The sequence below is a fragment of the Musca autumnalis genome, unplaced genomic scaffold (assembly GCF_047663935.1).
Source record: "Musca autumnalis isolate F117 unplaced genomic scaffold, ASM4766393v1 scaffold_3, whole genome shotgun sequence".
In the NCBI taxonomy this organism is placed as follows: domain Eukaryota; kingdom Metazoa; phylum Arthropoda; class Insecta; order Diptera; family Muscidae; genus Musca; species Musca autumnalis.
In genome coordinates, this window is record NW_027411866.1 from 131,455,881 (window position 1) to 131,471,480 (window position 15,600).

General features: G+C 37.8%; 1 protein-coding gene across 1 annotated transcript in view; it reads left to right on the top strand.

Annotated features, from left to right (window-relative positions):
- LOC141397748 (niacin transporter NiaP) overlaps positions 1 to 15,600 on the top strand; it is a 231,635-nt gene that overhangs the window by 210,741 nt on the left and 5,294 nt on the right. The window contains exons 2-3 of the mRNA XM_073974408.1: positions 14,357 to 14,869; positions 14,933 to 15,356. Coding sequence (XP_073830509.1) covers positions 14,357 to 14,869; positions 14,933 to 15,356 — 937 coding nt within the window. The remainder of the gene's footprint in view (positions 1 to 14,356; positions 14,870 to 14,932; positions 15,357 to 15,600) is intronic.

Below are 15,600 nucleotides of genomic sequence, written 5' to 3' on the forward strand. Positions count from 1 at the left end.
CTCCGTTTCTGAGATATTGCGAATATTTTCGAACTTTTGTGTGGGAGTTACCGGAAGGAGTGGATCTATAAGCACCACCTTCGAATTTCATCTAATATTCGAAGAAATATTAGGATATCCAACGTGTGGACGAACGCAGTATTCGGTTCGAGCCACTACATATGGTGCCATAGGGGTTTTTTACACCTTCGGACTATTTTCTCAAGAAGTATGAACTTGCCCCAGAAGAAAACTTTTACTTTCGTAATTGAGGCAGCGAATGTTGCTTCAACAAAAACCAGAGTGATTCAAGAGCAGGTCTTAAAGCGAATTTATCCAAAATTTTGTGTGGGAGGTACCCGAAGGAGTGGACAAATTTAGTTCATTTTCGAACCTGATCTATATCTGGTAGATATATTAGGATGTGTAAAGCATGGACTAAATCGGTCACTGCCATCAAGAGTTATGGCGCGCACAAATTTTATAAACATTTTTGAACTTTTGTGGGGAAGGTACCTGAAGGAGTGGACCGATATGGCTTATCTTCAAACTTAAACTAAGTTTGCACAAAATATTATGAAGGCCACATTTTGGACCGAATCGGTGGATCCGTTCGAAAGTTATATTGCGTTCCAACCACTACCGACGGTGTCATAGGGGGGTTTTTTTGCAACTTTCAGGCTATTTTCTCAGAAAGTATGGACTTGCCCCTGATGAAACTTGTACCGTCGTATGGGGGGAAGTGAATACAGGTTGCTACAACAAAAATCAGAGCGAAGTTTTCCAAAATTTTGTGTGGGAGGTACCCGAAGGAGTTCTAGCCTAAAGGCTGAGGGTATAAAAAGGTATATAAAACAGTAGACACGAGTATCAGCGTTACGTCGCACAGTGTCACGACCGTGGCCAAAAATGGTCAAAATCAAGTACTTTGGAATACAAATTTATTCGTGAAAATTTATATTAAACCTTTCAATTTGAAGGAATTTGAATTATGGTATTGATTTGTCAATTAGTTTTGTACATGGGAAGGTTCAAATCCGATAATTGTTGGAAATATGTATTTTTGTCCTTATTTTACTAAAATTTATAACTTGTATTATGCCCCAAAATTTTAATATTCAAAGTAATTTGTCGTTCTAAAATAAATTTTTAAAATTGCTTTGGATGTAATAAAAATGTATTTAATTTTGTTTGGAAGTAAATAGTGATCATATGGTGTTTACAGCTACCCAAGTCTGTGGTACTTACTACATCGACTTTGTGAACCAAATTTTAAAATTAGTGGAGTGGAAAAAAATTTTATAAAAGTGTGTATCGATATTATTTGTTGTTTGAGTTGTGAAAAGTGAGTACTTCAAACATATAAAGATTCCAGCTGCAGAGGTTTGCAGACGAACATGTTATTTCTCTTTTTCAGCGACCACCTGACTCAGGGGTTACCGTTTTTGACGATTAATTGGTCAAAAAACGTTTTTAAAGGAAAATTCCCATATATAAAGACAAGAGTTTGATTTATTCAATAAGCTCACAAAAAATGAAGACTGAACACCAAATTTCAGTCATTTTGGGTGGATATTGAGGCCACAACATTCGAAATACCGAAAATGGGGAGGTACGGTTGTATGGGGGCTATAGGAAGACAAAGACTTATACTGACAGATTTCTGGTGGAGAGTTATAAGCCCCCAACTTAATACCAATTTTCAGCCATTTCGGTGCGATAATCAGCCTAAAACCTCAAAAATACTGAAAATCATCAGGTACCGTCCTATGGGGGCTATATGAAGGCGTGGATCTATGCAGACAAATTTCAAGGTGAAAGTTTTATGCCCCCTACGAAGACTAAATACCAAATTTGAGCAATTTCGGTGTAATAAGGAGGCTAAAATCTTCAAAATGCCGATAATCGGGAGGTACCGTTCTATGAGAGCTATATCAAAATGTGGAGCTACACCCAAAATTCTCAGTTGGAATGTTTCATAACTCTGCTGAAGACTAACCCCCGAATTTCAGTAATTTCGGTCATTATGACTAAAACTTTCAAAATACTGAAAATAGGGAGGTAGGGGTCTATGGAGGCTATATCAATAATTGGTACGTGTACCAAAATTGGTGCAGCTACAACAACTCCTTCTATGAACTCGCGACATAGTGTGTCGCACTGTGGTCGAACTTGTATGTGCAGTTATCAATACGAAAATTTCAGTAAAGGCTAGTTTAGCAACACAAATAAAAAGAAGCAAAAAATTATACATAGGTCCAACATTAGGTATAGCCCCCATAGAACGGTACCCCCCGATTTGTGGCATTTTGGGGGTCTTGACCACATCTTTCAATGAAATTGGCTAAAATTTCGATACGGTATTCCACAGTGTTAGAAACCCTTCTCGCCAAAAAAAATTTTGAATTGGGTCAAGGTTTTCATAAGGTCCCCATATAATGGTATCGCTCGATTTTCGAAATGTTAAAGGTTTTATATAAATTATTAATTCGAAATTGCCGACATACCCCCAGAAAATTGTCGATAATTGTAGGTCCACTCTTTAATGTTGTCCCCATAAATCCGTACCGCCCAATATTCGGCATTTTTAGGAGTTCTAGCCGTAATAATCAATCGAAATTGCTGCATTTTTGAAATTTTACATTGAGGACCACATTTTGACGTATCCTTCATATAACTGAACCGCAGAATGTCTCTCCTACATATTTAAAAAAGCTGGAATGTATCACCTGCACATTTGAAAACATTACAAAAACACCTTGAAATGTACCCTTAGTATTTCGGGAAAAAATTCCAAAGACGCAGAAAGATGCAGCTAATATTTTGAAAATAGAATATTTAGACTACTACTGATCTTTAAAAAAATCGTTGGGGGAAAGAGGGGAAACATATAAACACACGTATTCAATAATGAATCTCAAAAATTAACAAACACAAAACTGCATAAAAATAAAGTTAATACATAGTTTTTCAATATTCGAATTAAATTTGGTCAATATAGAATTCATTTTTCAAATTTCTGTTTTTTTGAAAAATATTTAAATAATTTTTATTTTCAATCAAACAAATATAATCTACAAAAAACAGGAGTTTGGTAGTAATTCGAACGAATCTGAATTCGAATCGTTTTAGAGAAACAGACCATTAATATTTTACTTTCACCTAACCTTTGGTACCAACAATTTTACGTTAATTATACCCTATACCACAATGTGGAAAAGGGTATTATAAGTTTGTTTTGGTAAAAATTCATGTAACACCGCGAAATATTCGTCGGAGACCCTCAATGTGGTATACCATTTTTCATATCTCGACGAGATGAAGCGATTTTGAGATGTGTGTCCGTCCGTCAGTCCGTCCGTCCGTCCGTCCGTCCGTCTGTCCATTATACATTGTAAACACGCTCCAGGCCGCAATTATGGACCGATCGTCACCAAATTTTATATGGAGGTCGGGTTCAGATCAGAATAGATCCCTATTCTTATTGGTGATGATCGTGAAATATTTAGCGGGTGAAATGGACCAAAAACATAATATTTATCCACTTTTTTAGCGGCTCTGTAGGTCTCAATAATAGTCCGATAAACGCGTAATTTTAAATAAGGTAAGAGTATATCACAATGGAGAAGCTTGCAATTTGAGATGGCGATCGGATAATATTTAGAGGGTTAAATGGACCAAAACTTTTGTGTGAAAGTTGTGAAAATTTTTAATATACAGCTTTTATCTTAATTCCTGGAAGTGACATTCCGGACAAGTGAGATATACTTGAAAGTGGAACGCTTGACCTTTCAATTGATGCCAGTTGTGTTGGTGTGCATGATCAGATAACAGAGTTACAGCCCAATATACTCCGTTATTTGTTTGTATTGTAATAATAAACTCGCTAGAAGTCGCAATTATACATCAATAGTCACGAAATTTTGCACCGGGTAAGAGTTTAGGTCGAAAAAGATACCTACAATTTTGAATGATCTGATATTCTTTAGCGGGTGAAATGGACCATTACTTTTGTATGAAAAATATAAAAATTTTATTTTTGGTCGATATTTTAATTCCTTGAGGACATATATATTTCGCAAAGTAACCTACATATGGAAAAAAAAACAACTGACCTTTCCTCTGATGTAAATTGCAATAAAGTGTTTGCTAGATAACGGGTCTACTGCCTAATATATAATGGGTTCTGTGTAGAGAACCACATTTTTATACCATGCTACATATTGTCTCTCCAATAGTTTATGTAACATCACGAAATATTCGTCCTAGACCCCTTATTTGGTATGCCAAAATTCATATCTCAACGAGATAAAGCGATTTAGCGGCGTGTGTCCGTCCATTAAAAATTGTAAAAAAGCTTAAGGCAATTTGAACTTCAACAACAAATTTTTTAAGGAGATTGTGTTCGGGCCAGGATAGAATTGATTAGTTTTTGGTGATGATCGTGAATGTTCAGGGGATGAAATGGACCAAAAACAAAATTTTAACCAATTTTGTAGCGGCTCTGTATGTCAAAATAATAACCCGCAAAATTGTAAACAAAGTTTGAGTTTATGATGAAGAAGAAGCGTACAAACCAACGTGAAGATCAGATAATACTTAGCGGGTTAAATGAACTGAAACTTTTGTGTGAAATTGGTAAAAATGTCAATAACGTAGCGGTTAAACAACGGAAGTAGTAGTACTACATAAGTGGGTTTCATTACATTTTAGTTTGTGTGAACTAAATTTTCCTTTCCTGCTACAAAAATGTCTTTGTCATGCTAGATAACTTTTTGGTTTTGGTCATAAGTATTATACATTACATCTCTGATATTTGATAATTAAATTTTTACAATCATTGAAAAGAAGTTCCGTGGAGAGCGATTGTCCAGGGATAGTGGTATAGGGTATCCCATGGTCGGCTCCGTCCGACTATAGACTTTTCTTACTTGTTTTTTTTTTTTTTTTTTAATTTTGGCCAATGGCAGCGACCACTATACATCGGGAAATTGCCTAAATAGAAATTGTTAACCCGTTAGCGTCTCAATGAAGTGGCCTTTTTGGTATATGTCTTAGAATCTTATAAGTAAGGTTGTAGCAGGTGTAAGCACCCCGCCTGCCACACTTTCTCGTTTCCATTCCCAGGCCAGGTCAGACAACATCACATTTTCAAGAGTGGAAAGAAACCTTTCAGCTATGTGTAGCCGATATTTCCAGATTTGTTCAGCCATTTAAAACTTCCGTACACTTGGTATCCCGTATCATTGCGTTAATATGAGGTGTATTCGTTATATGTGTGTTGGATGTACGATTGTTCCGAGGGGCAAACACGGTCTCGGACCACTACCTTGTTGCAGCAAAGGTACGTACCAGATTAAATGTAGCAAACAAATTGGGAACAGACAAAACACGGAAGTTGGAGATCGGTAAGCTGTAATTACATCAGATAGTCACAGCATATTCCACTCAACTGGCCCAATTGCTTTATCAAAGTACTCCTCGCCCCAATAGCATATCATCCCAATGGCAAAGTATTGCACACTCCATGCAAACAGCCGCAAAATCCAAACTTGGATACCAGGGACCACCACCAAGGAATCCATGGTATGACCAGGAGTGTCGTGCTGCTACCGGAGAGAAAAATGCGGCATATAGAGCTACTTTATAATCAGTAGCAACGCGTAGCGCACGAGAGAGATATCGGGAGAAAAGGTAAGAAGAGAAGCGTCTTTTCCGCAAGAAAAATAGAGAAATGGAAAAGCGGGAGAGTGAAAAAATCGAGATGTACAGGAGCCAGAATGAAGTCCGAAAATTCTACCAAAGAGTGAAATATCAAACAAATGGCTTTGGTACAGGCATATCCTTCTGTAGAGACCAGCAAGGTAATCTGGTAACAGATACAGATAGCGTGCTCAGGATATGGAAGGAACATTTCTCCAATCTGCTGGTATCCAATAGTGGCGAAGACGATGATACCACAGATTCAATCCCAGAAGAAGGTATAGAATGTATACCGCCCGGCCAAGATGAGGTAAAAACAGCAATCAACCTGTATGCATCAGCTAGTTAGCACCATCTGGCAGGAAGGACGCGTAACCGACGATTGGAACCTGAGCATCCTGTGTCCCGTCCACAAGAAAGGAGATAAGACTGTATGCTCCAACTATAGGGGCATAAGTCTTCTCCCTATTGCCTACAAGATCGTGTCTGGGATAATGTGCGAACGACTAAAGCCTATGGTCAACGAGATAATTGGACCATACCAATGCGGCTTTAGAACTGGCAAGTCCACCATTGATCTTTTCCCTGCGGCAAATCCTGGAGAAAACCCAAAGCTTATCCGGCTTTGTAAGATGACTTTAACTGAAACTAGGTCCTCAGTTAAAATTGGAAAGAACCTCTCCGAACAGTTCAGTACCAAAAGAGGTTTCAGACAAGGAGACAGCCTTTCGTGTGACCTATTCAACATTTTGCTGGAAAAGGTAATACGAGATGCAAATGTCAAAAGAAAAGGCACAATTTACACCAATAGCCACATGTTACTTGCTTATACTGATGACATAGACATCATGGGACGATCAGTAAAGGAAGTAACTGATACCTCTAGGAATGTCGAAGCGAAAAGACCAAATTGATGGTGTCGACGCGCAAAGCGTCCAACTGTGGAAGTTGGTACCTATAATTTTGAGGTAGTTAAAGACTTCGTCTACCTCGGCACTGCCATAAACGCAACAAACAACATCAGTAGTGAAATAAGAAGAAGAATTGTATTGGCCAAGCGTTGACGGTGAATATCGACGTCGTATGAACCACGAGCTATATCAGCTATACAAAGACATGAATATAGTTAAACGTATCGAGATGCAACGATTGCGTTGGCTAGGCCATACCATAAGAATGAGCGATGATGAACCCGCTAAAAAGGCGTATGAATACATGCCACATGGCGGTGTACGCAGAATCGGGAGGCCTAAGCTTCGATGGAGCATAAAAGTGGATGAAGAAATGAAAAGACGCGGTATTCCTGAAAGCGAAGCGAAAAACAGGGAGATTTGGAGATCTTTTTTTAGTTCGGTCTATGGAACAAATATTCTGTAATGGGCCAGCTAAGTAAGTAAGTAAGTTGACACCTTTCCCAGAGTTCGCCAAGCCCTTTTTTACGATAGTAAGAAAATATAACGATACCATATGAAGATGACGGACTACTCTGCGCTACGGAATTGCATGTGTTAGGTAGGTTCCCCATCACCCGAGAACACAATGTCACGCATACGACCTTCGATACGCAGTCATCCATTGTCACTGATTTTTCCTTCAAAGTCAGCTCTATCGATGACTGCCACTCGCAGTTCCTCTGGTACTATTGTTTTAGAAGAGATCCGAAAGAAAACCTGTGGTTGTTGTTGTAGCAGCATATAATGCTGGGTTGGCAGCCGCTGGCCGAAACACTTTTGGTTTCGGGTCAATCCGGTACGTAAGACCCCGCTGCTGTGGTGGTCGCTTCGGGTTCTTTGGCTGGGCATCATCGAATTTTTAGAGCTCTTGTGTCATTATATCAAGAAGCATGGACTTGTCCACGAAAAAACTATAAATAAACCATAGCCTATTCCTCTTTGATATAGGGTATTATCAAATCAGTGTCTATCTATCGACTTGAATTGCATTGATTTGCATTTTGTGGGCCATTTTCGCTTGATTCTCTATTTGCTATTTCGTAATGGCTGGCTTTTTGAACCCTCTGTTGACGCTGTTAATGATGATGATGATAACATTTGTGTTTGTTATTGCTGTTGACAATGGTAGGTGGATGGATGTTTGAAGAAGGTGGCGTCGTTTGCTTTGCTTTGTGCCATAACCATCGCATATTAAACATTTTGTTTGTGAACACACAATTATTGAGATATTCGAACAGTCGAGAGGGTCACAGCCGTTTATGAAACAGCAAAATCGACAATAAATAAACGTGACCGACCAAACACACATAACCCGGGGACGTCAATAGTCATAAAGTCTGAAAAAATTGCAATGGCAAAATATGTTGCCATTGAAAATTTATTCTAGAATCCAATATATAGCACATGTTTGGACCATATACGCACAACTAGACACAGAACCACACACATACGCCTGCCCTTTCAAAGCGAAGCTCATAAATTCCAAACTACAAATTGAATCAGAATAAATGAAAATACATTTAGTGGCAACAATAACAGTAACAACAACAATAGTTGTTGCCTCTCGAAAATTATGTTCGCAAGTTGTGGTTTGTTGGTTGTTGGTGGTTTTGTTGTTGAGCAAATTCGATTTACATTTTAATTAGCGTAGAAAATAATTTGTAATCCTTTTAGCTGTTAATTCAATGTGAAGCGTGGTGCTCATTTGGCAATGTTTGGAAGCCATTGTGTGGCTTTGGAGTGAACGTTTAGTTACAACAGAAAATTATGCATTGTTATGCTCTTAATATTTGAAGGAAAAATATTCTTAAAAAATCCACGCTTTGTGGTCAAATGTTTGGAGGAAAAATATTCTTAAAAAATCCACGCTTTGTGGTCAAATGTTTGGAGGAAAAATATTCTTAAAAAATCCAGGCTTTGTGGTCAAATGTTTGAAGGAAAAATATTCTTAAAAAATCCACGCTTTGTGGTCAAATGTTTGAAGGAAAAATATTCTTAAAAAATCCACGCTTTGTGGTCAAATGTTTGAAGGAAAAATATTCTTAAAAAATCCACGCTTTGTGGTCAAATGTTTGAAGGAAAAATATTCTTAAAAAATTCACTCTTTGTGGGCAGATGTTTGAAATAAAAATATTCTTAAAAAATCCACGCTTTGTGGTCAAATGTTTGAAGGAAAAATATTCTTAAAAAATCCACGCTTTGTGGTCAGATGTTTGAAGGAAAAATATTCTTAAAAAATCCACGTTTTGAGGCCAGATGTTTGAAGGAAAAATATTCTTAAGAAATCCTCGCTTTGTGGTCAGATGTTTAAAGGAAAAATATTCTTAAAAAATCCTCGCTTTGTGGTCAGATGTTGGTTGAAAAAATATTGTTAAAAAATCCACGCTTTGTTGTCAGATGTTTAAAGGAAAAATATTCTTAAAAAATCCACGCTTTGTGGTCAGATGTTTGAAGGAAAATATTCTGTAACAAGTAAAAAAATATCAGTCGGCTTTGCCGACAGAGATATACCCTCAGCCTGTGCGGATTGAAATACTTTTTGTCCCAAAAAAAAATTATGTGTTTAGGTGGGTTTTCAAAATTTTGGGCGTAGGAACTGATAGGATAGGATTAAAGCTCAAAAATTTGCGGGGATATCGACATGTAGGGCTTTTTTATCGCACTAGCCTACGAAAAAATGTCCAAAGGATCCTCGAACAGACCCTTAACCCCACAAAAATGTTGAACATTTGTGTGCGTGGTACCACAAGGATTGAACAGATAGGGCCCAAATTTGAACATAACCTAAGTTTCGACAATATTTAGAGATCCAAAGTTTGGACCAAATCGGTTGCTACGCCCATGAGAAATCGCGCGAACCATTTCAGCGAATATTTTCGAACTTTTGTGGGGGAGGTACCGAAAGGAGCGGACCTATAGCACCACCTTCGAATTTCATCTAATATTCGAAGAAATATTACAATATCGAAAGTGTGGACGAACGCAGTATTCGGTTCGAGCTCTCCAGCCATTACATATGGTGCCATAGGGTTTTTTTTTACAACTTTCGGCCTGTTTTTACAAGAAGTATGGACTTTCTCATGAAAAAGCTTTTACTGTCGTAATTGAGGCAGCGAATGCAAGTTGCTTCAACAAAAATCAAAGTGATTCGAGACCAGGTCTTAAAGTGAATTTATTAAAAATTTAGTTTGGGAGGTACGCGAATGAGTGGACAAATATGGATGTGGAGGATGATGGACCAAATCGGTTACTCCCATCAAGAGTTATCGTGCGCACAATTTTTCCGAATATTTTTGAAATTTTGTGGTGGAGGTACCGGAAGGAGTGGACCGATATGGCTTACCTTCTAACTTAAACTAAGTGTGCACAAAATATTACGAAGGCCAAATTTTGGACCGAATCGGCAGATCCGTTCGAGAATTGTCTTGCGTTCCAACCACTACACAAGGTGTCATAGGGGTTTTTTGTACCTTTCAGTCTATTTTCTCAGAAAGTTGGACTTGCCCCTGATGATATTTATACTGTCGTATGGGGGGCAGTGAATACAAGTTGATACAACAAACATCAAAGCGATTCGAGAGTAGGTCCTAAACTGAACTTTTCCGAAATTTTGTGTGGGATGTACCCGAAGGAGTGGAGCGATTGACTCCTATTGGAACCTCATCTAAGTCTGGTAGAAATTTCACGATGTGCAAAGTATGGACCAAATCGGTTACTTCTTTGAAGAGTTATCGTGCGCACTAATTTTCCGAACATTTCCGAACTTTTGTGGGGGAGGTACCGGAAGGAGTGGACCGATATAACCCATCTTAAACTAAGTTTGGACAAAATATTACGAAGGCCAAATTTTGGACCGAATCCGTTCGGGAGTTATCGTGCACTCCAGACAGAGGGACGGACATGGCTAAATCAACTCCAAATTGTCTGAAACACATTTTGTCCAAACATACTTGGGTTGTAAAACCATTACTTGGTCCAAACTTTGCACATCGTGTGGTTCCTTCCAGATATAGATCGGATTCGAATATGGACAATATCGGAAAATTTGAAGTTAAAGAGCACATCTCGGAACGTTTTGAAATTTGTTTCATCCCTTTACGATGGTACGTTTTTTCCGGGCGCAAGTCAATACTTCCTGAGATATTGCTTCAAATTCTCTAAGAAACCCTGAGAGCAAATAAAATAGCAACTCCACAAGATAATTCTCGGAGGGAGTTCCTGATTGGTCCAAACTTTGCACAACATTTTATTTGCTTTAGTTATGTATCAGGTTTGAATATGGACTATATCGGTAACTCCTTCGAGTACCCCTCTCACAAAATTCAGATAAAGTGAAGCTTAAGATCTCCTCTCGGCTAGTGTTGTTTCTTTTTTTAGAAAGTTGTCCGGGCGGCCCCATTTACAACGGTACAATTTATTTCCGGAGTATGTCCCTACTTCCTGAGATAATGGTCCTAAAGCTCCAAAAACCATGACAACTCTAAAACTTTTTCAAAAAATTCTTCCAAACTTAGCACGGTGCTCTTGAACCATCTTTAAATGTAAGGAGCTTATACCTGGGAAGTTTTTACGGGTTCTGAAACTACTATGTTTATAGGTGAGAAAAATACAAAAAAAAAAACACAAAATAATCGCCGGAGAGCTTTTTAATTAAATCGCGGTCAAGGTTCCCATTTTTAGGCTATTTTAGGTTTTCACGATTTTGCTTGGAGACCGCAAGCCCTATCAAAATGGAAGAAAAGAAATTGTTTTTGCTGTGAACTTTTTTTTACAAGATTGTTCTTTATGAAATTCTTGTAGGTATTACCGTTTTTTGAGATATAGAAGTTAAAATTGGGACAATTCACTGACGGGATAGTCTCCTTGTAAATCAATGTCATGACTGCAATTTCCCAACATAAACTTATATATATCCAAAAATGGTACAACCTAGCAAAATTACATAAGATCAGATTCCATATCGATAAGACTTGCCATATTCAAGCAAAATCGCGAAACCCTAACAAAAACAAGTAAAAAAGCATTAAGTTCGGCCGGGCCAAACTTTTCATACCCTCCACCATAAAATATTCTGAACTAAAATGGAATAATTACTGTTCATTCCTGTCCCCAACTTTAAGTGGGTACGTTAAAATGTCAGATAATGTTTATGTACATTTATGCTTCATTCGGGAGGCCCTTTTTTATGGTGCCTATATCTAACTATGTATGTTGACTATTTTTGGTGGGCTAGAAATTGGGAGGTACTGTTATATAGGGGTTAGAATAAAACATGGGCCTATGTTGACAGTTTTTGACGGGAGCCTTTAATGTCAAATAACTCCTAATTCGGTTAAAAAATTTTTTAAATGTCAAATTATAGCTAAATCGCTCTGAAAATGTATCTAAAACTGTGAAAATACCGTAAATCGGGGGGTACCGTTATATGGGGACCTATGTCCACAACTTTTGTTATATACATAAGTTTATTGACATTTAAGAACCCTAAATGTCAAATTATAGCTATATCGGTCTGAAAATGTAGCTAAAAACGTCAAAATACCGCAAATCGGAGGGTACCGTTATATGGGGGCTATACCAAAACGTGGACCTATGTCCAGAACTTTTGTTATATAAGTTTATTGACACTTACGAACCCTAAATGTCAAATTATAGCTATATCGGTCTGAAAATGTAGCTAAAAACGTCAAAATACCGCAAATCGGGGGGTACCGTTATATAGGGGCTATACCAAAACGTGGACCTATGTCCAGAACTTTTGTTATATAAGTTTATTGACACTTAAGAACCCTAAATGTCAAATTATAGCCAAATCGATCTGAAAATGTAGCTGAAAACGTCAAAATACCGTAAATCGGGGGGTACCGTTATATGGGGGCTATACCAAAACGTGGACCGATATATCCCATCTTCGAACTTGATCTTCCGACGGCTAAAAAAATGGTATTCCCCAATTTTCAGCGAAATCGGTCAACAAATGCGACCTGTATGTTGCGAACGGACGGACGGACGGACATGCATAAATCGACTCAGAAAGTGATTCTATGTATATCCCTAGAAAGAACTATGGGTCTATCTCGCTTCCTTTTGTATGTTACATACAAATGCACTAACACATAATACCCCTTACCACATAGTGGTGTAGGGTATAAAAATGTAACTTGAGCCGCTTTATCTCAAAAATGGTACAACCTGGGAATAAATCATAAGAGTCAATCCTCTAGAGAATTTTTTTGTAGCTTTAGGACCATTATATCAGGAAGTAGGGACATACTCCGGAAATAAATTGTACCGTTGTAAATTGGGCCGCCAGGACAACTTTCTAAAAAAGAATCAACACTATCCAAGAGGAGATCTTACGAAATACTATAAAGGCGTACGAAAATACTATAAAGGCCAATCTTGTAGAGAATTTTCATATCTACAACATTTTCTTCAGTCTCATTTGTAAGCAAAATCGTGAAAACCTAAGCAACCCCTAAAAATGTCAACTTGAATCGCGATTTATTTAAAAAGCGCTCCGGCGATTTTTTTTTTTTTGTTTTTTGATTTTTCTCATCTATGAACATTGTAGTTTCAGAATCCGCAAAAACTTCCCAGGTGTAAGCCCCTTCCATTTAAATTTGATTCAAGAGCACCTTGTTTAGTCAGTCAGTGGTCAGAGGCTGCGGGTATACCATCTTACTTGTTTTGGTTAAAAAAATATTGTTAAAAAATCCACGTTTTTTGGTTAAAAAAATATTGTTAAAAATCCACGCTTTGTGGTCAGATAATTGTTTAAAAAATATTCTTAAAAATTGCACGTCTTCTGGTCAGATGTCGGTTGAAGAATATTCTTAAAAAGTGCACGTCTTGTGTTCAGATGTTGGTTGAAAAAAAAATATTCTTTAAAAGTGCACGTCTTCTGGTCAGATATTGGTTGAAAAATACTCTTAAAAAGTGCACGTCTTGTGATCCGATGTCTTTGAAAAAATATTCTTAAAGAGTGCACGCCCAGCTGGTCAGATGTTAGTTGAAAGAATATGCTTTAAAAGTGCACGTCTTGTGGTTAGATATATTGGTTAAAAAAAATATTCTTAAAAAGTGCACGTCTTGTGTTCCGATGTGGGTTGAAAAATATTCTTATATAGTGCACGCCATGTGGTCAAATGTTAGTTGAAAAAATTTCTTAAAAAGAGCAAATCTTGTGTTCAGATGTTGGTTGAAAAAATATTCGTAACAAAACCACGTCTTGTGGTCAGATGTTGGTTGAAACAATTATTGTTTTTTACTTACCTCCCGTTTTATGGTTTCATGTCCTGTAGCTTCTGCAATGGTACACCATCGACCGAAATGGGAAATCGTACATGCATTTCTGGCATGCTGGAATCGAAAAACACCAAATAATACAAAGATAGGACGCAGCCAAGGCCACTAATGCCACTCAAATACAAAAATATTGAAATCCATCGAAATAACTTAGAATCAAGAAAATCCGATGAGTCATTTTGAGGTGGTCCTGCCGCCGGATCACCATCCGTGTTAGGTGTATTTGGCTCCGCAGCTTTATTCGACAACATGATATGACAAAAGTTTTAATTTAACTGGCCTTTCGGAAAACCAATTTAAGCTTTTTTGAATTTTTATTAAGATTGACATTTTTCAAAACCCCATTTTGATTCGAATTGAAATTGATTGATAGTTATGAGCTTATCGTTTGTTTTTTTTTTCTTTCGTTACAGGTGAAAAGAAGGCCAATGGTAATGTTGTGCCCTCACACACCTTCGAAGAGGCCATTGCTTTGGTGCCAATGGGAAAGTTCCACTACAAGCTACTTTTGGTTGGTGGCCTGTGCTTTATGACTGTCATGGTGGAGATTATGTGTGTCAGCATTATTATGCCCTCACTGAAGTGTGACCTGGAATCAACAGTGTCCCAACAGGGCATGTTGGCTTCGGCAGGATTTTTGGGAATTGTCCTGAGTTCTCATGCCATGGGCTTTTTGGCTGATACTTGGGGACGCATAAAAACTCTCCGCTTCGCATTTTTATCCGCTTGCATATCCACAGCCATCTCGGCATTCTCAGTGAACATTTGGATGCTAATTGTGTTCCGATTTTTAAGTGGCTTCTTTATATCCGGTGGTCAGGCATGTGTTTTCAGTTTGGCTGGAGAGTTCCATAGTAATCGTACCAGGACAAGGCATGTAACGTTGCTGTCAGGATTTTTACCCCTCGCAATGGTGTATCTGCCAAGTAAGTAAAATGTGTTATTTGTTGTGTGAACTTATTGCAAACTTCGCCTTCCCTTCCCTACAGCCATTGCCACCTTTATTTTGCCCATACAAATTGACACCATGGTGCTGGGTATGAAATTTTCATCATGGCGTGTTTTAATTCTCACAAATTGTGTCTTGGCTCTTGTGACCTTATTCGGTTTATTCTTCATACCCGAGACGCCGAAATACATTTTGGTCCAGGGTGATAATGAGGAAGCCTTGAAAACGCTACGTATGATTTTTGTTGAAAATACTGGAAAACCTGCTACGGAATATCCTGTGCGTCACATTGTACCACAAACAGGTGGTGCCAATTTGGCCAATATTGGAGGTGTTAAGGATGCCTTGAACATGATTTGGTCTCAAACAAAGCCTCTCTTTGCCAGGGAGAGATATTTGCATACCATCAACATCTGTTTTATACAATTTTCCATTTATTGTATAGCTCAGGGTCTATTCATGTGGTGAGTATACAAAAATATAAATTTAAGCATTATTTTTCAAGCGTGGATTTTTTAAGGGATATTTTTTCATGTGTGTAGTTTTAGGGAACATTTTTGTGAACGTGGATTTCTTAAGGAAACATTTTTTAAGCGAGGATTTGTAAGGATTATTTTTTTAAAACGTGGATTTTTAAAGGAATATTTTTTAAGTGTGGATTTTTTAAGGAATATTTTTTCAAGCGTGGATTTTTCAAGGAGTTTTTAA